The 24,295-nt window shown below is 32.5% G+C and overlaps 1 protein-coding gene and 1 pseudogene across 1 annotated transcript; one reads left to right on the forward strand and one right to left on the reverse strand.

The window, feature by feature from the left end:
* Nucleotides 1–13,161: 13,161 nt before the first annotated feature.
* LOC133824511 (COMPASS-like H3K4 histone methylase component WDR5B) lies at nt 13,162–14,714 on the reverse strand (annotated as a pseudogene).
* A 1,403-nt stretch (nt 14,715–16,117) lies between these two features.
* LOC133822895 (uncharacterized) lies at nt 16,118–18,714 on the forward strand. Its single transcript, XM_062255355.1, has 5 exons — nt 16,118–16,406; nt 16,670–16,802; nt 17,473–17,597; nt 17,710–17,856; nt 18,131–18,714. Exons 1-5 carry the CDS (start codon nt 16,212–16,214, stop codon nt 18,263–18,265), a joined length of 735 nt encoding a protein of 244 aa, XP_062111339.1. The 5' UTR covers nt 16,118–16,211; the 3' UTR covers nt 18,266–18,714.
* Nucleotides 18,715–24,295: the final 5,581 nt, after the last annotated feature.

The raw sequence follows: 24,295 nt of genomic DNA on the forward strand, positions 1-24,295 counted from the left end.
GGAAATAGCGTGTCGAACGCTGGCCGATAGGGTTATGCCGACCCGAAAGCGAGATTCACGCTTGAGCGCCCCTAGGGACGTCTAGAATGTGAAGCATCAAACCCACTTGGCCAGTTCAAAGACTGGTTATGTGGGAGATGGGCACTAAAGCCTAGTGTGACTCTATAGTCACTTATATGAGTTGACTGCATGCATGAGTAGGTTTATTACTGCTGGCATGCTAGTTATGATTCTATGATCTGATAATGTACTGCTTATAAGCATGTTTATGTTTTCTTGCTAAGCATTGGCTCATGGGTGCTAAATGGTGCAGGTAAAGGAAAGGCAAAGCTAGGCCAACCATGAGTTGGAGAGCTTCAGGGGCAAAGTGTACATATGCGGCCTGCTTGTCCTCCACGGCCGAGGCTATCAGTTGGAACTAGGGTTAGACCCTGGATTTGCCGCCTGGGTGGCTTTTCTATTCGTTAATGGGTTTGTAATCATTTCTAACTATGATGGGATCCCATGTATGGAAGTTAAACGCTTTTAATAAAATGGTTGAATTTTGACCGAAATGTTTAGTACCTAAACCTATGGTTAGTTTTAATCACACAATTTAAACTCAAATGACTCGTTTAACGATTTAAGCACTATTTAAACTACACGGTGCAACGATCCTTGATTAGGAGGATGCTACAACCTATCACGCCACATATGAAACAGAAAGTGAGCACATATTCATACTTGAATGAAACCCAAAACCAAGAACCTTCTGCTTTACGTATTTTCATTTTCCTTTTTAATGGCATATCTATGTTGATGGTTACTCTAACATGCATAAAATCACCCCAGACACCAACAAAATTATTCTGATCCCCTTCAACAAAGACCCCAATATGATTTCCAATGTCTTTGATCACCCTCTCTAATCTGAACTGGTTGGAGATCATATATTCGAACCCAAATATCAAGTTTGTTTAGCGGTATCGATCTCGGATTATCCCTAGATTGCAATCTGGCTATAAGCAATTGTTTCCTATCAAACCTCCAAGGGCTACCCTCTATAACCCTTTTGATATCAATCTCATGGTAAAACTTGAACAAGTACATATTATTGTCCAATTATTTGACATACATAACCTTATCCGATTTCCATAAAGATGCCATCTTATGTTGCATAGCATGAAAATCAATCAAACTTGCATTCAAGAATCGACCAACAAGACACCAACGGACATCAATTTCATTCGCATCTTCTACATTGTCATAGGATAGTCCTCCACTCTCCTCCTCATCTAGACTAATTGCAGCACACCTTTCTTCCAATTCATGAACATGATTACTACTCATTGCCATCGTGTACACAATTTAGCACTTCCTTTAGCAGACCATACACAACCCCTCAAAGAACGAGAGAACACCTGACCATGTCACAAGACAAGACTTTAATACCAATTTAAACTTTATGTTTCAAATAATTACAAACATGATCTTTTGTTTTGTAAATTGGTAAAAAGAAGGTAGCATTAGCTTAAATTCGGTCAATAATAAACATAAAAATTGTCTTAATTTTCATTGTTGATGATCTCATGTGGCAGACTGAGTTTGTGGTTGGGAAAAAAATAAAAAATCAAACTGTTAAGCTGAGAGTATCATTTTTTTTTTTGGAGGAAATTATACATTTTATAGCTTTTCATAAATTTTGTGCAAAAATATGGGTTTTTAAAAAAAAATATATTTTATGGTTTTTTATTAAATTTTTTAAGTTATGTGTTTTATTTTCTCATATTTTTGTATTGGTGATTAAGCCATATTTTTGTTGTTGATTAAAAATTTTGAATTGTGAGGTGAATTTTGTCATTTCAATTTTATTTTTTACTTATTTTTTAAAATATTTTTTTATTTTTAATTATTATTTCCATTATTTTCTAATTGTTATTTTTTTTATAAAATTGAATTCTTTTTATTTATATTATATTATAAGACTATTTCTATATTAATTTTTTTCTGTAATTGTTTTCCCAATTTTTTTTTTTGTAATATGAATTATTTTTATTAGTTTTTTTATTCATTGTATGTATTTTTTTTAGACTTTTATTGTACGCTTTTTTTTCCAAGTCTAGGTAAGGTAATCAATTACTTATTTAATTACCTTTCATGGTTCCAAATTAATTTTTTTTTTTCTAGATCTAAGTTAAATAGCATGCTATTATGAGGGGTAATCAGTTACCCTGAGAGGCATAATTTATTTCCATAAGAAGGGTAACTATTTCTTTATATTTATTGTAAAATGGGTAACCGTTTACTTATCTCAAATTTGAGAAGAAGAAGTTGTATTCTCAGTAACATAGGTAACTGGGTACCTCAAAAAATTTAGAAATATATGAATATATTAGAACGCGAAGGTAATCAGTTACCTATTGCAAAAATGAACAAAAAATAAATTGATTTGAAAAATAAAAGGTATAGAAATGGAAAAAATAATCAGATCTAACATGAAGATTGCAACAGCAGCAAAGAAAGAAGAAGAAGAATAAGAGGAAGTTGTATTTTTAGTAACATAGGTAATCGGTTACCTCAAAAAATCTACAAATGTACATATATAAGAACGTGAATGTAACCTATTACATATTGCAGATCTAAAGAAAAAAAAATCTAAAACAAACAAACAAACTAGATCTAATTTGCAACACAAGAGAAAAAACTCTATTTGTAATAATATGAGTAGTTGTTTACCTAAAATATTTAGAAATTTAGACATGTTATTTGTTACTCTTTAGGTCTGGAAAAAAGGCTTTAGCTCTGGAAAAAAAATCAGATCTAGTATGAAGAATGTACCAACAACAACATAAGAAAAAGAAGTAGAAGGAGGTGTGGATGAACATTGCTGCCAAAAGAAGAAGAAGAAGGTGGAGGAGAATGATGAGTTGTGGATAAGCATTGTTGGAAGGGTGAGGTAACTGCTAGGTGTTGATTATTCTCTCGAAACTTTAGTCGGAGGTCACCGGAGCTGGTCGGATGCAATCGAGAGTTGTCAGGATGATTATGAAGTGTTCAATCCATTTTTCCTTTGTTTTTTTTTATTGAAATTTGGGTTTGGTGGATTTGCTTCCTATTTTGTTAGTTGCATTGTTTCTCAATAAATTTTGAGTTTTAATGATTTTTTCCCATAAATTTTGGGAAAAGTAATTTCCCCTCATTTTTGCAAAGTGTTAGTATGAAACCCATAATAAAGTTTTTTTTTAATTCACAAAACAAATAATCTTATTTGCAATTGTTTTAAACTAAAATGATAAATTAAAATTAAATAAGTCAAAAAGAAAAATTATATAAACCAAGAAAATAATTACTCAACAACGACCCCACATGCCTAAGTGGATTGTCTGCCACTGATCAAATCAAACCACACTACATTTATAACCCAACAGTTAGGCCCACGGGCCAAGCGAGTTTAGATAATAAGACTCAGAAAGTATGGAAGGAATGTCAACATAGCTAGTACCTACATGTATAAGGTGTGAGAAGTATGACAACATTGTGTTGTGATCACACATAAACATGATCTAGTGGTGTAGGGATCTCATCCTTTATAAATATGAATTAGCTTTTCACAAATTAAACACAACACCAATCATCACCACCTTACCTTCCCCAACAATAATGCAGTTAATTTTTTAGTGTTGTTGACCCACAACACTTCATATGGGAGAGAATTTGGTATATCCCAAAGGTGTGGCCCCTAGGAGCACAAGGTGGGTTTGCCTTTGCTTTGTTGCTACTATTTTGGTGCTATTTAAGGCTAATGCGCCTTATGTTCTCGGGTCACCCCTTTGGGGCTACCCTTCAATATAAATCGTAGTAATACATTTTACCAACCACATACTCCTCACCTTGCTCTCCACACTTATTTTAATATATTATTGTGTTCTTCATTATACTATATCTATATATCTTAAGGCATTGACAATTTTAACATTTGATGTAACGACCCAAAATCGTTAATAGGGCTTAGGGCCTTGATTAGCGTGCCTGGAAGGCAATAAATGATTTAATGTGTTAATATGTGAATTTATGTGAGTATGTGATATAGATGCATGTTTAGTTGAGTTAAATGTGCATGTGGGCCCCGTTTGGATATTAGGGGTATGTTTGTGATGTTAGCCCGTTGAGGGCATAAATGTGATAAATATGATATGCATGTGATATATTTCTGTGTAGCACGATCCGAGACAATCCTGAGGAGCGGTTAGCCCGAAAGTCACAACGGGGTTGAGAATCCGACTCAGGGCGAGTCGAGGGGTATTTTGGGTGTTAGATGTATTATGGGGTTATCAAGTTATGGAAATAAATATTTGGAGATATATTTGAGGATAGAATGTCTAGGAGGGAATATTGAGGGAAATTTACCATTTTGCCCTCGGGGACGTTTTGGTACCCCCGAGCCTTGAGGTAACCTTAAAGTTTAAGTTAAATAAAACAAAGTCTAGGAAGCTTTTGGATACTTAGAAACCGACACTTATTTTCCCTTCTCAGCTGAAGATAGCTTCTCTCCCTCTCATCCTTACTCTCTAAGATAAACTCAAGGAAATAAGAAAGGGAAAGGAATCAGTCAAGAACTAGAATTGGGCAGAGCTTGGGAGATTCTAACCAGTAAATCAGGGCTTGGAGGTTGAGGAATTGAAGTTGGAAATTAGGGGAAACAACTCTGAATCAAAACTCAGCAAGGGTAAGTTCTAACTTTGAGAATTATTGTAACGACCCAAATTCACTAATAAGGCTTAAGGGCCTTGATTAGTGTGCCAGGAGGGCATTACTGGAATAATTGTGATTTAATGAGTAATTATATGTTTAATGATGCTTACATGATAATTGATTATATTATATGATGATGTGATATAAATGTTTGAGATATATGCGAGAACCACATTATGATGTGGATAAATCTGCAGCCGGCGACTCGAGGCGATCCTAGGGCTAGATAGCGGGAAAAGTCACAACGGGGTATTATAATTGATTTTGGGCAAGTCAGAGGTATTTTAGGTATCAGGTAGTGATTTAGACTATCGGGTGATGGAAATAAATAATTGGAGATATATTTGAGGTTAGGATGTCTAGGCGGGAATATTGGGGGATTTTACCGTTTTGGCCTCGGGGACGTTTCCGGCACCCCGAGCCTTGGGATTAACTTAAAGGATAAGTTAGACTTAAGGAAGCCTTTAGAAGAAAACACAAACCGACTAAGTATATTTCTCTCAGCTCACTTACACGCTCAAAGGAAACCAAGTTGAGAAAAACACAGAAAATCAAAGGGAAAACTACTGAGTTTGAGAGGGAACTGCTGGGATTTGAGCTGTGTCTTTGGGAGTTGAAGGGAGTAATCTGGAGGATTGGCTCAGGAACTGATCAAGGTCTGAGATAGAGCTAAGGTAAGTTTTGAATTTTCGTTTTTGGGGTTAGGAACTTAAAGAAATGACTGAGTTTAAATGGTTATGGTTTTGACATTCAAGGTGGAAATTGAGGCTAGGGACTTTGAAGATAGGTCAGGGGACTTTTGAAGAATCGATTCTACAGCTAAGGTAAGGTTTAAATTATAGTTTGATGGTTGAATTTGGGGGTTATCAAAGCTGGTTTTAAGTTCTTTGAGTTTGGATTTCAGAAGTTGGAAGGGAGAGATTGAAGTGTGTTGAGAGTCGCGGCCCTTCAAGGGGTGTTGCATGCTGAGGAAGAAGGGCGGGCCGCGGCATGGTCCAAGCAATGCCGCGGCCCTTACCTGTTTTTGTGTCTTGGATGGCTCTGTTTGGGGGCCATGCCGCGGCATGGGTGGCCTGTGCCGCGGCGCTTAAGGGATTTTGAGATTTTAGGCTTGGGAATTTAACCTAGGGTGCTCGGGGTCGAGTCTTTTACTATATTTGGTGAAGTTCAATGTTCCGAGTACTAGAACTTGGCTTGGGAGCTCATTTAAGGTTGTTAATGGTGTCTTTCTTCATGGTTGTGACTAGGTGTTAGGCTAGGGCTCGAGGATCGGATCGCGCTCAAGGAGTGTCGCCCGTAACTAACTCATTTGAAAGCTAAAGGTAAGAAAACTGCACCCGGTTGATTATATGTGACGGGACTAAGGGCTCCCTATTGTGAAAGCTTGAAAGGATGGTATTATGCCATGCAAGCTATTTAGTGAACCAACGGCCTAAGGGTGCCAAGGGTCTCACTAGCGCACAGGGCGCGGCTCGGCCACTGGTAGCCGAGGACAGCTTATTATGCACTGAGCTTGGTTTAAGCGGGCCAGAGTCAGTGGGCTAAACAGAGGGTGCGGCCTAAGTCGTCGGCCCTGATTATTATGTGATATGAGCAGTATATGTGATAGAATGTAACTTGTATTGGATTGTATATGCTGATTATCTATTGTGGACTATCTAATGAGTATACGTGTTTATTGAGCTATTTGTCTGTTATTATTGTTTGAGTTATCTGTGATGTTTTCTTGCTGGGCCTTGGCTCACGGGTGCTACGTGGTGCAGGTAAAGGCAAGGGCAAGTTAGATCAGCCCTGACTGGAGAGCTCAGCGAGCGGAATGTACATAGCCAGGTGCTCGGCCGCCACGGTTGAGGTCTAGGCAAGGACATGGAACCTAAAGACTGTTTGTTTTGCCTTAGTATGGCTAGTGGATATTCACATACTTTTGGGAGTCTGTAAACTTATTTTAACTTTGTGTTTATGGGATCCCTTGTTTACTACAGTTTAAATATATGAAATGAGTCTTTTGAGACCAAAACCTTTTTAACCATAGATCTTGCATGTTTAGAGACACGTTTTCAAATTAATGACTTGATTAGCGAGTCCTGCACCTTTACAAGTACAAAGTGTAACGGTCTTGACTATCCAGGGCGTTACAATTATGGTTGATTTTCTACTGTTTTCTTAGGTAATGCATGTGAGTAGGAATTGATCTGCTCTAGGGTGTTCAGCTGAGTTTTTGAAGCAGGTTTTTGTTAGGTTTTGATGTTAAAATTAGGCTAGAACCTTTGTGGTGATAATCTGGAATTGCTAGTTGGTTTTGGGTGAATTGGTTTGAAGAAAATGCAGGAAAAGGGTGAAGATTTCTGGGTTTGGAGGCGAGGGTCGTGGCCCTAGGAGGGGCATGCCGCGGCCCGTGTGCGTGCATGGCCATGGGAGGCCAAGGAGTTTGATGCGCGCCGCGACCCGTGTGTGCTTCAGTGAGGTGCTAGCCTCTGTTTCGAGGCTATCCACGGCGCTTGTGGGTAGGCCCGCGGCTCTTAGTGCCAGTTTGTGTTTTTAAGTGTGTTTAGGGTTGGGAACTCAAAGGTTAAGGCTCGGGATGGATTTTATCACCTGGATTGATAGAATTCAAGGTCCCGGAGATTAGAGATATGGCTCAAATTTATTTAGTGGATTAGAACTTGATGGATGGATATTGTTAATGTGTTGTGACTAGGGTTTCGGCGAGGCTCAAGTTAGAGGACTGTGATCGGGATATTGGTGCTCGGAGAGCTCGGGACGCAGGTAAGAAAACCACTGTTTCCATAGAGCTTGTATGTAGGGCTGGGCCCCAATATGTCTGAATTGTAGGGCGTAGCCCTTTGGTTGAATTTATTAGTATTCAGTATTTGTTTATTATGCTATGAATGCTATTGTGTAAATGTTCGGAAAGAGCCAGGAACGGCGCAGGCCGAGGTCGGCAGGGGCCGGGAACGGCGTTGGGCACGTTGAGTGCAAGACCGAGTACGGCAAGGGGCCGGGAGAAGCGTTGAGCACGTGGAGTGCAAGTTGCCAGGGCGGGACCCTAAAGGATACCTGGGATATCCTCACGGTGTGGACCGCAAACCCAGGGCCTGGTAAAGCGCTTGGGACGGCTTGGCCGTATGTGTTTAGCCTATTGAAGGTCTGTTTATATGCTATGTGTTTATTTTGCATATGTTATCTGCTTGTGGGTTTTCTTACTGGGCTTCGGCTCACAGGTGCTCTGTGGTGCAGGTAAGGGCAAGTAGAAAGTCAACCAACCATGAGTGTAGCAAGCATGAAGCGGCGTGTACATGTTTGGCCTGCCTGGCTGCCACAGCTAGTGGATTTTGGGAAATGATTGTAATTAAACCTAGATTTTGTCGTTTAGTCGACTTGGTTGTATTTATATGTTGTAAATATTTCTAAACAGTATTTTGGGATCCCAAGTGTTAAACTTTTATGATTTTCAATAAAATAGAGTTATTTCTAAAGTTTTTACTCTGTTTATGATTTAATTACACTTTTGTTCTAAAAGCCTTGATTAGCGAGTGATTGCACGTTTTTAAACTCACTTAGTAACGGCTCTAAAGTAGTAGGGCGTTAAATTTGATTTGAGATAGTTAGTAGATTAGTATTAGAGCTAGGTCAATTTCTTCCATTTTACTTATTGACAATAAGACCATGAGTTTTACGTGATTACTTTTTTTTTTTAGCTCATGGCGACATCATTTATGTTTGCCAACTTTGACATCTTTTGTAGATCAATCACTCGACTGAAACAATATTGGAAACTAGTGTAACTGCGTGAATTGATTTTTTTTTTTTTTTTTGTCATTTTTTAGACTTTTCTTTACGAAAATCTTATATAATTTATTTCTTTAATTTTTACTTTTTATGTAATGAGAAAGAAGAATCCAAATTTAGGAGTTAACATTATAAATGTATAAATATTACTTATTATATTAAATTTGTAAATTTTATTGTGTATTTTTTGGCATTTGTGCATGCAATTACACATATTTAGAAAAATAAAAAACAAAATAAAGTTTACACATGTGTGGAAACTTGTATTTGTGTAGTATACACTTTATTTGCAATAGCTCAAATCTTGTAAAAGTCTTGTATGTTTTTGTGTGTTTTTTTTAAATAATAAATAAGGATTTGAACTTGTCTTTAAGATTTATACAAAGTATTAATTATCAAATAGTGACTTCAATTAAAAATATATACATTAATTAATTGTAAAACATATATTTTTAAGAGAAATTCTTTAGTCCTTCACATGACTTAGTCCTTTATGTGGGAACCATTTTTTTGGCCAAGTGTCACTTATTGGGTGTTGTTAAAATTTTTATTTTTTTGGTGTTCACTTGCTATAACCGGTTGTCTAAACTGGTTGAATTTTTTTTTTGGTGATGTGGCTTTAAAAAGTGAGGACATAATTGTAATTGTATATCCAATAATATGTATAATTTAGGGCTTTATAGTAAATTTATATTGAAGTTGGCCCGTATTACGATATTGGAGACGTAAGATTTTGGTTGCTGCTAAGTAATTATTAATGATTTATTACGGAACATCATTAGGGTAGTAAGTAACAAAAACTGATATATATATATATATATTTATTGTTTTATGTATATGAAATTAATTAAGTTTCTTTTGGACAAATTTGATTTTTGTTTTATTTTTTTAATGTTAGGATGATTGAATTACCATTAATTAGGTATGAGAATATATACTATATACATGGTTTGAGAATATATTATGTGGTGGAATGAGTCATATGAATTATGTATTCTAATTTTTTTAAGTAGTGTTAAAAAAAATTAGATTGTATAGAATGTTTAGCATTAATTATTTTTGGTAATATATTTGATACTAAGATTAATTGGATTTAAAAAAACAAACAAACAAACAATTAATTTTTTTTATAGATTGTAGAATGTTTAGCATTAATTAATTTTGCAAATATATTGGACAATAAAATTAATTAGATGTTTCTTTAAGATTTTTTTTATAAATGGTAGAATTTTTAGTATTAATTAATTTTGTCAATATATTTGACAATAAGATTAATTAGATGTTTTATATATATAAAATAGATGGTAGAATGTTTAGTATTTGATTATTTTTGTCAATATATTTGACAATAAGATTAATTAGATTAAAAAAACATTTTACAAGTTTAGCATTAATTATTTTTTTCCAATGTATATGTGGCAATAAGATTAATTAGATGTTTATTTAACAAATTTTTTTTATAAATAGCATAATATTTAGCATTAATTAATTTTGTCAATATATATTATGTATTTGACAATTAGATTAAAAATAAATAAATAGGTAGTAGAATGTTTAGTATTAATCATTTTTGCCAATATATTTTACCATCAGATTAACTAGATAACTAAATATCTAACATTAAATATTTTTGCTAATGTTTTTGACACAGTTGTTTGTACAAATAAATAAGTCAAATTTTTGTTTTTTTATAAATTTTTTAATCAAAATCTTCGTATAATGTTAATTTATAATGTTTAAGATATAATTTTAATTTAGCCAAACACAAATTATGTTTGATAAATATATATTTGTAGTAATTATTATAATACATGTATATAACTTAATAAATTTTAAATTTAATTAGTAAAAAAGGATAAAATTAATTGTTTAGGTCTTATTATCATCTTATTGTTATTGAAAAATATATATGTCAAAGGCTTAAAAGAGTAGTATTTAGAAAATTATATATGGAATTTTTATATTACACTACTAACTCTACAAAATAGAATTATTTAATCACATTTTAATGTCAAAAAATAAATTACTTCTTGAGTTTTTAATTAATTTATTATGTTTTGAAGTAAATTTGAATTAATTAGCATTATTTTATTTGTATAGAATTTGTGTGATTTTACACATATTTTGTTTAAATTTGTTGTATTTTAATTATTGGTAAATTTTGTGTTTAATTTCTAATCCATTTCTCTAATTTTAAGTATGTTTATTTGGACAAGAAATAAAACTTAGAAATTGGTTTAGAAATTATAAAACAAAAGAAGTGTAACAAAAAGTATTGAAAGCAAAATCGTTACCAATTGTTAGGGGCTACCAAAGGGTATATGAGTATTTTTAAGACATTCTCATCTAAATATATAAATCCAACCATCTAAACACATAGGCTGCGTTTAGTAAAATTTATGTTTTTAAATTTTTTAAACACAAAAATAAAAATATAATTTTGTTTTATGGTTTTTTATTTTTATAAAATAAAAATGTGTTCGGTACTATTTTTGTTTTTGGTTTTTAAAAAATAAAAACAAAAATGTGTTTGGTAACTTCTACTTTTATTTCTTATTTTTTAAAAAATAAGAAATAAAAAATATGTTTGGTAAACATGTTTTTATTTTTTATTTGCTAAACTAAATTTTTTTTTATTTTAAATTTAAATATAAGAAAATTAAAGTACAAAAAAGGAAAATCTTCATTCTAACAACCAGAGCTACAAAGATGATAAATCAGCTAAAGAAACATGAGTGATCTAACTGGGAATATTAGCAAAGCCAGAAACAACTTGTAGACTTTTAAGCCAAAAAGTAGCTAAGTTATGAGCAAGCCTATTACAAAGTCTAGGAATGTAAACAAAGCTTGAGTAAAAAGAAGAAACAAAGCGTAATTAATCTCAGTGATGGTATTTTGGTAGTCCTTCAAACTCGCCTCAGTACTATGAATAGCATCAATGACTGTTTTACAATTTGAAACCACCTAAAGGTTGCAATTCAAAGATAATTTAATGGCTTCAGATAGTTTCCGATGACAGCAGCTTCCACAACCTCCGCGAAAGTCACCCCTTGTGATGATGAAGAACGCCAAGGATTATGAGGAGAAGTCCACCTAGTGTCACAAATAGAAAGAGAATTAAGAGTATGCCTCTCTTTCTTTCTTTATAGTATACATAAGTTAAACCTTGAGCATGCATGCTAAAATTATCATATAAATCAAAGAAAATATTATAATTCCTAATTATGCTTAGAACAAAGTAAGCAAATGCAGCTATATACATTCCGAACCAGATAACTATAAGTCATTTTATGATATAAATGCAACTAACCAAAGTAAATTTATATAACTAAATCTTTCAACCAAAATGTAAAACACTGAAATTCAAAACAAACTAAAATAAGTAAACCTACTTGTACCTACTTGTAATTAACCAATTTTTCTTCATTTGAAATCTCCTCAGAAATAGCCCGCAGCTTTGTTTTTGTTGAAATATGAGTAAATGTGATTTTTACAAGCTTCCTTAATAAGTCAAGTACCCATTGCCCTCCATATGTTCCTTGATGGTGGAACACTGACCTGAAGCAGCAAAGCAATAGCAAATTATTTTGAGTTCCATCTGCCTAAGACATTCTGTACATATAAGTGTACATAATCATTATTAGGAGCAATATCAAGAAATAAGTGATCCAGGGGAAATTGAAAGTGAAATAATAGTATAGCTCTTCAAGTACAGATTGCAGCAGAGATGATGAAATTCAACAAATAAGAACGACTTTGTTATTAATGTTTTGAATACACATAAAAATTTATAATTAGACCGTTAAGAGGGCATCATTTGCTTGAGAAATCCTGCTTAATGATTCCTATTACAATCCAGATTCTTGATTAAGTTAATGCTTATATTCACGCAACTGATTTCAATGGTCAATACATGAGACATAGGATACAAACAAACCAGTTCCAAAAGCTGGCTGCTTAAGATGTTCCCATATACTTTAGAAAGATTTTCAAAGAAATGGTCAAAAACTCAACAAATAAAAAAAAATGAATATCCATGTTAAATGCCTAATATGGGTTGAGAAGGTAGCAATCGAAAGCTATTTCTATTTATCTTGCATTATCCATATTAACTAAAATGAAATATAGTAGTTATCTAAACACAAATGGAGAAAAAGAAATTGCAAAGGCATAGAAAGCATGAACTTTGAGCCATAATAGATCTAAAAGGCATCTCTTTAATATATAAATAAGCATCGAATACAGGCCCCACCCCACGTCACAGAAGCAAACATAATAGAACATACACCTGTCATTCATATGATGTTACATGCTTATCATGAGAAGATAAATATAAGAATAGTGGCAATATGCATGTTTGTAATTCCTGAAATTATTGTACTTTGACCCTAGAAAATTACTATACAACTTGAAGAACCCTATCATGATGCATACTCCAAGATCTTGCGTAAGAAAAATAACATGAAGACTAGAGTTAAGCCTTAAAAACATGATACAATAAAAATATTTATACAATAAAAAGGAAAGACATCCTTGATAGTGAAAATACTAAATCCCAAACTATTTATTTTTGTACCTTTGTTGGATCAAAGTCGAATGCTCCCATCTGCATCACACGATGTGTGTCATCGATGGCTAGAACAAAGAATGGCAAAGATTAGTATATCAAGTTTATATTTTTATCACATTACTAATTGTTGTTTTTGATTTTTGGAGGACACCCAGCATGCATATCAAGATATAGAAATTTTAAACACTAATCTTTTTCTTCTCCCACAATGAGACTAAATAAACTTCTTAATCCAAATAGATTGAGGAAGTACCTGATAAAGAATTTTAAAGAATTAGGAAAGCTCAACAATATTAAAACTCCAAAGACAGAAAAAATTTAGACAAAAAAAAAAGACTACTTCAGTAACTATAATGCAAGAAAAATTGACAAGTTCCATGAGTAGCTACTGACATCATGATCTGAATGAACTTTGGGTCTCAAATAGATAAATGAACACATCAATAGCTAAAAAAGGAAACTATAATTCAATTACTACAATTCAATTATGGAAGGATGATAACACAATTCGCACAAAATAAAAATGGCATAATCATTTAACCAAATTTGTAGCAATAGACAAGACCAAACTGACAAGGGATTTACCAGTGGGTCATTGAGAGTGGCAACGAGTATGAACTTGCCATTGGGGGGAAACTTAGCGAAAGACACATCAAAGACCTTATCGCCAATAAGGGTCTTCAAGCAAGCACCAACAGCGAAGTCCCAAATCTTGCAAGACCCATCATGACTACCAGACAAGCAAACCATCGCGATGAAAGTGTACGGAGGTAACAAGCATAGAGTGAGCCTTAATTGAGTGAAGGCACTTGCTGGTTTTGACTTCCCAAATCCTAATCGTGTCGTCGAAGGAGCCTGAGATGATGAGGTTAGACTAGGGGTTGAAGTTAACGTAGAAAACTAGCTCGAACTGGCCACGAAGGGTTTTGACTCATTCACCTATGGCTGAGCATGCATCCCAGATGTGGAGAGCGGTCATCAGAAGCATAACAGATGTAGTGGGAGTCAGAGGACCAGACAAGGTCGAAGATGCCCTCAGAGTGGCTGACGAGGCGGTGGAGGAGGGAGAGAGACGAGGATGACCAAATAGCAATGGTCTTGTCGAGAGAGGCGGAGGCCAAGAAGGTGCCATCGTTTGAGAATTTGACACACCAGATGGCCAAGAGGAAGCCATTGATGCTTCTACGGGAAAAATTGTGTGGCTACATGAAGAAGAAAGAGATATAAGAAATGAAATATGTTTTAAAAAAAAATTGAATGGGAGAAAATCTTGATTTCAAAATTTCATAAATTTTAATTAAAATTTTAAAAAATAAAAAGTGAAAGTGATTTACCACAAACTTTTAATTATTTAATAATAAAATTATTTATTTATATGTTACCGATCGGACCCATAATAAAGTAAATCTAAGGGCTCAAAATTAACGAAGGATTAAGTATTAAATTAAAGTGAGGACGAAGAAATTCCTATTTTTAAATATTTTATATATATTATTTTGACCAGGGCGACGGCCGACCCTAGTAATATTTGTTTGTCATTTTGTATTTGAATTACCAAAATGCTATTCATTTTAATGCTACAAGGAAATATTGACCTCTTTAACCGATCGAATTGCAAATTCATGGGTCTGATTGGTTCGCGATTAGAAAACTGTATTTTTGAAAAGTAGGATTCTGAAATGAAAATCTGAATTTAGTGACTAAAAACACGTCTCTGAAAATGTGATTGGTTCAATGTCAGTAAACTGTTTTTTAGTTTTAAAAAACTGAATCTGTGATTGGGATTAAATTTAAAAATATAACATATACTGAATACATGATTGGTTTAACTGAAAGTAAAATTTAATTATATTGATAAATTAAAATTTAATAATAGTGCATTAATTAAATTCATAACAATATTGCATTGTCATTAACTTTGATTTTTTTTTATAAATTAAAGTTATATTTTTTTAGGGCATGATTGATTAGTGATTTAAAAATTGTATTTTGAAAAAATATGATTCTGAAAAAAGAATATAAATTTAGTGACTGAAAATATGTTTATGAAAATGTGATTGAATGTATTGTCCGTTAAATATTTTTGAGTTTTATAAAATTGAATAATTTTTTGGTAGAAAATCTAAAAATTGAATATGTAATATATATTTTTTATTTTTGGTATAATAATAATTGAAGTGAAAATATTTTTTTTATTTATTTGTTGTAATTTTTATTTGATCAATGAATTTTTTTAGAAAATATATTGTAAATTAGAATTAAATTATATTCTGATATATGATTTTATAATTAATTATTTTACTAAATTTATATAGATAAAAATTTTAAAAAGTAGATTGACTTGTAAAAAGGATAAAAGAAAAAAAAATCAAGACTGTAAGAAAAATAAAAGAAAATTAGCAAGAAATTTTTTTTTTTTTTTAAAACTCAATTTACAATTTGTGGACTTAGAAAAATATTTTATTTTGTTAGCTATTTTTATTTTATAATATTTAACTTTTAGTATAGAATTGAAATGATAAATTTATATTTATTTATTAATAGTATTTTTTTTTTGTAATCTTTATTTTATAAAATATTTTATCATTAGCTGAATTTTATTTTAAAAAATATATTATAAATTATAATCAATTGCATCCCTTTGTATAATTTTACAATAAAATATTTTAACAAATATATATAATTATGGAGGTGAATAAAAATTTTAAATTGAAGAAAATATCATTTTTATTAAAAAAAATAGAGTAAATATTTTAACACTAGAATTGTAAAAAGGAAAAAAAATTTGTCAATAAAGAAAAATTATTGTACATAACATAGCACCTTAACAAAAAATGCAAAAAGTCTATTAATATATAAAGAGAACTAAAGAAACAAGAGGTCAAAAAAATAAAAAGTAAGTAAACGTGAAAACACCATTTCCTAAATCCTTTCTAAATTAGAGTTTATTTTTAAAAATAGTTTTCAAACCAAACATTTTTGTGTAGGTTCCACAATTTTTAAATTTTAAAAACATAATATCCAATCACAACCTAAATTATCCAAACCGGATAAAAACGGTGCTCAGTTGCACAACCCCAAAAAAAGTCCAGACCTATCGAAGCTAACGACTGTGATCTCCATGGAAATGGAGATCGATTCTCCTCTGCAACCAGAACGCCAATTCAAAGCCGAAGATCTCTTCAAGGCAGCCGAAACCGGCGATTCCTTGGCGTTTCAGGCTCTTTCCAAGGAGCAGCTTTCGAAATCTTTTTCGCTGCGGAACGAGGACGGCCGGTCCCTCCTCCACGTCGCGGCCTCCTCAGGTCAAGTCGAGGTCCGTCTTTTTTTTTTTTCTTTCAATTTTTCATTTCTTGTTTGGTTGTTTGTAAATGCGGTGGTAAAACGAGAAAAAAAAATTGGTATGTATTGTTTTGTTTTCGTCAAGTCTCAGATTACAAGTGTTGATATTTTGGTTCATTTGTTTAAATTCGGATAAGGATTTGAGTATAGCCAAAATGAGTGTATGCTTTAGTTTTGATTTAGATAATCCGGGGTTCGTTGCAAAGTCAAGCTCAATTTTGTATTATTCTTTATTAGGTGGTGAAGATACTATCAGATGTTGATCAAGCAGCGAGTGTGGTAAACAGTGCTGATGAAGAAGGCTGGGCACCACTACATTCTGCAGCTAGCATTGGGTATTCAGAAATTGTGGACATTTTGCTAAACATAGGCAAGATAAGTTCTTGTTTTTGAATGCGTTTCCTAATACATTGCCACTTGGGCTAACTCAAGTGGTTGGGTATGCGAGTGTGTGTGTGTGGGAGGGGAGTGATCAAATCCCCATTGTATATAAAAAAATGCTTTTCCTAATACATTCAAGTGAAATGAGAAATTAATCAGCATACTGTATACTTTTGATAAATGGTTATTACACCTCATATGAGTTGAATCAAAAGCAAAACAGCTAAAGAAACTAGAGTTGCTTTACATAGTTTACTCTGCTACTTCATCATAGGATTAGTTCCTTCTCTTGCGATGCATAATAAAACTGGAAATCTTTGGCTGTTAATGGTGTGGCTGATGCCTGTTCTTGTGAATGTGTACTCATCCTGGAGAAGAAAAAATGCATTATGCGGATTAAACAGTAGTATATCCTTAATGTAGTGAAATTAAAAGTTAATGTTGATGTTATGTTTAATCCACTTTCACTTAAATTGTTGTATGTGTCTTTTTTTTTTGAGTATTCATACACATGAATTAGATGTATGGATCTACGCATGAGTTGATGGTGGGAATTTCGATGTCATTGTTTGATACCTTTTAACGTTCCTGTGTTTGGCTTGTAGAATTTGCCACGTTTACACTTTACATCCCCTTGTTCTGACTCGTGTATTTAACAGGAGCTGACATTAATTTAAAGAATGATGGTGGTCGTACTGCTCTTCACTATTCTGCCAGCAAGGGGTGGTTAAAGATTGCTGAAATTCTGATCTCTCATAGGGCAAAGATTAATCTAAAGGACAAGGCTTGTAACCTTCAATTAACAGTCTTCGCTTGCTTTCTTTACTGAATGCACTTCCCTTCCAATAGCATGATTTGATGTTCTCTTAAATTTTCTAAAGCATTATTGCATTCAGGTGGGTTGCACCCCATTGCATAGGGCAGCAAGCACTGGGAACTCAGAGTTGTGTGAACTTTTGATTGAGGAAGGAGCTGACATAGATGCTGTTGACAAATCTGGTCAGACTCCGCTTATGACTGCAGTGATTTGCCATAACAAAGAGGTAGGTTTTATTAGTTGTTGGGGGAGACACCATTTTTTCTAGTTATGCGAGAAAATGCAAATATTAGTGGTGCATTTTGTTTTTGTTTTACAAATGTTTTAGATATTCACCATTACTTTCAAGTTTTGACTCATCTCTATAATCATAATCAGGGAAAGTTCTTTATATAATTGTAATGGGTTTACAATGAAATTCAAGTGTAGCGGATTTAGATGAAAATAAGGCTCCGTGCATGCTTCTTGAAGTTCTCCATAAATTTGTATTTGCTTTACAGGTATCTCTTCTCCTAGTAAGGCATGGAGCAGATGTAGATGTGGAAGACAAGGAAGGATACACAGTACTTGGCAGAGCTTCTGTGGATTTTAGACCAATATTGATAGATGCTGCTAAAGCCATGCACGAAGGGTGACACATTTGAAATCCTCGGCACTGAAGGATTCTTTGATGAAGATTTATCGCGTGTAGAATCCATGTTTTAAGTCCCGGAAAAGAAATTTACGGACCGTCCAATGGGTGTTCAAAGTGTCGATTTCATAGTTGATAACATTAACAGGATGAAGTAAAATAAGAAGTTTCCCATGAATCGAGTATTAGTATGTTAACTTTAATTCACCACTGGTTTTTTGAGTTTTAACACGCTACAACAGCAAATTTGGATTTGACTCGAGGTAATATCTTAGATGTGTGAATTTTGGAATACTTTCAAGTCTCAGTGAATATAAAAAGAATTTGGAATACACGGTTAAATTTTGGAAAATTTACATAATTCACTGGTAGATCAAACAAGAACTTGAAATGTACGGTTGAGCTATTGAATATGATATACTATTTTAATAAATGTCGTTCTTTTTTCTTTTACTTTATTAAATATGCAAGTTGAACAACTGTTAATTCTCCATTTATGCAACTACCTCTAGTTGCCATCTTCCTATTTTGTCTAGTTGTCTTGCTTAGGAACGTCTCTTTGTATATTCGTTCTAATCGTGCTTAGGAGCTACTGTATATTCATTGTCACTGTGCTCATAAGCACCTTTATTGTCGATGAGCTACTAAATGCGTAATAATATTTTTTATTGGGCACATATATCATATAAGATAAATATGATATTTGGTTCAACTATCAAATTGTACTTTCTGAAATTTTTGGCTGATTAAAAATTTCTTTCAAAGACTATTGTCCAATTTTAGTAATGGAATCGTGATTTCACAGTTTAGGCAGTAATGTGGTATTGACTAAAATAAAAAATTAATTTAAAATTTTAAAAATTTATTTTCTTATTAAATTTAATAAATTAAAAATACTAATTAAACCAAAAATAATTTTAAAAGATTTAATTAAACTTTACAAAATTAAAATAAAAAATCAATAAAAAAACTTTTAAAATATATATATAAAAAAATTATTTTTTTATTGAACACTACTAAAAATGAAAAAAAAAACATTCAAAATAGCCCTTGCTGATGGTCTTCTCCCTTGCCGTTCCATTAGAATGCACCCCAAGCCCAGCCCAGTCGATCGCAGAAGATGAGAATTGCCACGGAAAAGAGTAGAAGAAGTGAAAAAAAGAAAAGAAAAAAAATTTAGATTTTAAATTTTTTAATATTTGAAATTTTGTTTATTTAATTTTAGCGTTTTAGTATATTTTCAATCTTTTAAATGATTTTTAATTTTTTTAAGTTTGAATTAATTTATTAATTTTTAATAAGAGAATAGATTTTTAAAATTTTAAATTATACATATAGCGTTGCCAATGCCACACCAGTGCCTAAAGTGTCATATAACATTTCCGTTAGCAAATTTGAACAGAAGTAATAATCTAAGAGAAGAAGATTTACTTCTTGAAGACTATCAAGTGTCATTGCTATCTTCTCGTATAATTTCGATCATCTTATCCATGCGTATAAAACTCACACCAAAGTCTTCCAACTCGCAATCTCAATACAATAAGACTTGTGTGGGCACGTAGAGATTCAATAAGACAATTTATGACTCCATTGATATTCTCATCACATGAGATCGATGGAGTTTGGGTAATGAGAGGGGTTGAAACAATTTCTTTTCTCTCTTCATTTCTCTCTCCGAGAAAACTCTCTTTATTTTAGTCAGATTGAATATCACGATATTAATATTGTTGAGAGAAATATAATAATATATATATTTATATTAGTCATCTAGGGTTTTATTAATTAAAAAATGATAATTAATTCAATTAAAAATAGATATTTCTATTATTATATTCAAAATATATTAATTGAATTTAAATTGATTAAAAAATAATCTAACAACCTAGATAAGATATCATATCTAAATTTAAATTTCTAAAATTTAAGTATTAAATTAATTTCTCAAACTAATTTAAAATAAGATGACATAATTAATTACAAATTAATTATTTTATTTAATTAATTCATAATTACAAAAGTTACAATTAATTAAATAATAAATATATTTTTCCATAATTATCTCATAACTACGTATTTGCCCAGAAACTATTTTTCTTGACAAATATACTCATACTTGTTCTATTGCTACTCTTACCCTGTAGTTTATAGAGCTGATCTGGGGACCTATGGACATATAATTCCAAGCTCCAATAAATTTAGATTATTAATTAAACTCTTTAATATAATAATTTAATTTATTAATCCCAATATTATTCCACTAAAAATATGAGATTGCACTTTGTAAATAGACTTATATTTACTAATTACTTTATTAAGTGTCCATTGATTTAATCACTCCATGCAATTCAATATTCCATTAATTGGTTCATAATTAGATCTAGGTAAAATTATCGTTTTACCCCTCTAATTACTTTTTAATCCTTAAGTACCATTAATTCACTAACGAACAGTTAATTTATAAATATTTTATAAATTAGAGGCCTCAAACTGTTCAATTCCAGAATTACTTATGCGAAAAATTATTCAATCTTCAAAGAAGTAGACTTGAATTATGTATCTGTATATTATGTCCATAGCCATCTATACCAACGACTCACCAAAACACAAGTTTTTAGCTTGACGATTCTGACAAACCCTAACGAGTGACTCAAATGATATAAACAAGAGTTCTTAATAACTTCAGGATTTAGATCGATCTGCATATGATCATCGAGTGATATGATTATAATTATTTAAGGTAAACGATATTTTAATAAAGAGTTAAATACATATCTGGTCAAGCCCTATATAATCTTATTGTATAAAACACCTCCCCTAAGATGTCTTACTACACTAGTGATCCAGATCTAGATCACATGTATTCATAATACTAGTGGGCCGTACTAGCAGAGTTTGCTTAAAGATTCCATAACTGTAATATAAACTGTAGACTATATAATTCATTATCTATAACCTTAATCCTCTCGTACCCATACAAGATTATAACTACATTAATGAATTAGGAATTTTATTATATTTATCTAAATAGTATTCAATAATAATAAACATTAATTATATATAAAAATATTTGTTCTTTTATAACATTCATAAATAATGAACTACTTTCATTGCTTTAAGGGTACTACGCCCAACATATGCTTGTATATTCAGGTGGTGACCTGAACCCCACTGGTTACACTAATTTTGATTTTCAATAAGATAGGATAGTCAGAAATCAATTTTCTGGAGCAGTGTTCACACTTGGTGGAGGAGCTGTAGTGTGGTGTAGTATCAAACAAATGTGTATTAGTCAAATACATAGCGGCTTGTGAAGCAGCTAAGGAGGATGTGTGGCTCAAAAAGTTCTATACTAATCTGGAAGATGTTCCAGACATGGATAAGGCACTGGTCCTATACTGTGACAACAGTGTGGCGGTAGCTAATTCAAAGGAATCAATGAGTCACAAGAAAGGAAAGTATATCGAGAGAAAGTACCACTTGATCAAGGATATAGTTCACAGAGGAGATGTAGCAATTATGAAGATAACTTCATAACATAACATTGCAGATCTTTTACTAAGACTTTAGCCACTAAGTCTTTTAAGGATCATGTTAGAAACATGAGTTTTACAGAGATGCCTCATTTGCTTTAAGGAAAGTGGGAAATTGTTAGGAATTGTGCCCTTGAAAGTATATGTATTGCACAATGTTTTATGAAATAAATAATTAAGATAAATGTTTGCATATATTGATTGTTTATTATTATTATTATTATTAATATTATTATTATTATTATTATTTGAATAATATTATATGAACATCAGAAAATTCCATAACTCGTTATTGTGACTACAATCTTGTATTGGTATGAGATGATTAAGATTGTAAGGAACAAATTTAAATAGTTCACAGTAAAAACAAAGTTATATGAAATCTTTGGATTAAATTCTGTAAGTATGGTTCACTAGTATTATGAATACATGTAATCTAGATCGGGATTACTGATGTAGTAGGACATCTTAGTGGAGGTACTTTGTATAATGTGGTTATACATAAACTGGACCCAATATGTTATTAATACTTAACTGAATACCATTTCGTTTTATAAGTATTAAACATATCAATAAGATGATCATATACAAATTGATCTTAATCCTGAAGTTATTATGAACTCTTGTTTATGTCATTTGAGTCATTTGATTCACTCGTTATGGTTTGTCAAAATGATCAAGCTGAAAACTTTTGTTTTGTGGACTCATTGATGTGAATGGTTGGGGACATAATACACACATATGGAATCTATACCTTTAAGAGAAGAATTGAATAATGGTTCTTGTAACGTCCTACACATCCACGATCGTTACACTGTGTGATTAAAATAGGGTTTAACTCGTTAAGCGAGTCATTTGGACTCAAAAGTATAATTAAGACTAATCAAAGGTTACACTACTACAAAAAAGGCTTTTTGCGAGCCCTAAAAAAGATTTTAGGGTGCGCCCCTCGCGAGCCTTCTATTTGAGAGCCTTAAAAAGTGAGGTATTTTAGGGCTTGCGTTGCGAGTCCTAAAAGAATGTTTTTAGGGCTCGCACTGCGTGTCCTAAAAGACTCCGTTGAGTGTCTTTAAATACAGTTTTTAGGGCTCTCAATGCGTTCCCTTAAAAGTTATATTTTTAATTTTTTAAAAATTAATTTATATTTATTTTAAATAAAAAATTATTATTTAAATGAAACATTTATATACAAATCTGAAAACTTATAGATCAAAATAACAAAACTTATACATTCAATGAGATAGTTACAAAAATCTAAAAAATAAATTTTGGAACAATTATGAATAATCTAGAAATTATACATTAAATTTTTTAAACTTCTACCAATCCAAGAAAAGAAACAATCTTGATGTTTGCATTATGCATTACAAATATAGCGAAAATGATAAGTCTTACAAGATGTTTGAACTAATGCATATTCATAACTTGCTAATCTTTAGAAATCTCTATTCTAATTGGTTCTAGAATGACATTTGATTTTATAAAAAATAACTTAACACGATTTCATAAGTTTTCTAAGAAAACGGACAGCATAACAACTGCAAAATGAACATTCCTAAATTTTAAAAACCTGCACACATAGCATACAAATAGTCCCAGAGCAGTCCAATAAAATCACAGTATGCTAATTAACTCATAACATACTATCAACATACATAATTTCCTAAATCGCAATTAATTTCTAAAACCCAAAACAATTAAAATCGAGGTTAGAAATTATACCCAGTGCTCAGGATAGTGAAACATGGTTGAGGGTGACGTTGGGCGCTTGAGACGATCCTCTGTTACCTCACACCGTCGCCGACCAAAGCTCACGTCGGAGCTCTGGCAACAACGACGGCGGTAATGGCGACGATGATGCTTCAACAATTGGGTTGAGTCCCAAAAATCACTGGGCTTTAAAGCCCTGACCTCGAGGAGGCTGATGGCGGTGATCGTTTGGCTCAGAAAGGCACATGGTAGCTGGATCAAATCCAAAAGGTCTCGGAACTCCATGGATTCCGAGGAGCTGCCATTGCAACTTTGAGGGGTTCGTTAGAAGCCTTAGGTCGCGCGTGAGGCGGAGGGCTTGCGGGGTTTAGAGGTCAACGACGTCCTGCATCTCCTAAGGTGGCGCGTGTAGCTGGTGGCGGTCGACATGGTGGTCATCGGGGATGGCAGAGCTGGGACGTGAGAGAGAGAGGCGGTTGGAAGAAAAGAGAGGAGAGAGAAGGGGCTAGTACAATTTTAGGGTTTTCTAATTTTTGTATTATCTTTTTTGTTTTTTTTTTAATTTATTTATTAATAAAGCTTTAATTTAATTATTTCTTATTATTTCTTAGGGCCCACTTTGAGTGTCGTCAATACTCTTTTAGGACACTCTGTGCCCTTAAAAATTTCTACTGACTCAAATTTCCTCATAGTCTTTTAGGACTCACGTCAGTAATTAGGGCCGCAATGCATGTCATAAAAGGTATTTTTTAAGGACTCTAATTGAGTGTTCTGAAAGGTCTAGGAGATATTTT

The sequence above is a fragment of the Humulus lupulus genome, chromosome 3 (genome assembly GCF_963169125.1).
Source record: "Humulus lupulus chromosome 3, drHumLupu1.1, whole genome shotgun sequence".
NCBI classification, from domain to species: Eukaryota; Viridiplantae; Streptophyta; class Magnoliopsida; order Rosales; family Cannabaceae; genus Humulus; species Humulus lupulus.

Coding starts and splice junctions, on each gene's coding strand:
- LOC133822895 (XM_062255355.1), top strand. CDS start 16,212: ATGGAAATGGAGATCGATTCTCCTCTGCAACCAGAACGCCAATTCAAA. Junction 16,803..17,472: donor GGACATTTTGCTAAACATAG/GCAAGATAAGTT, acceptor TGTATTTAACAG/GAGCTGACATTAATTTAAAG. Junction 17,857..18,130: donor TGATTTGCCATAACAAAGAG/GTAGGTTTTATT, acceptor TTTGCTTTACAG/GTATCTCTTCTCCTAGTAAG.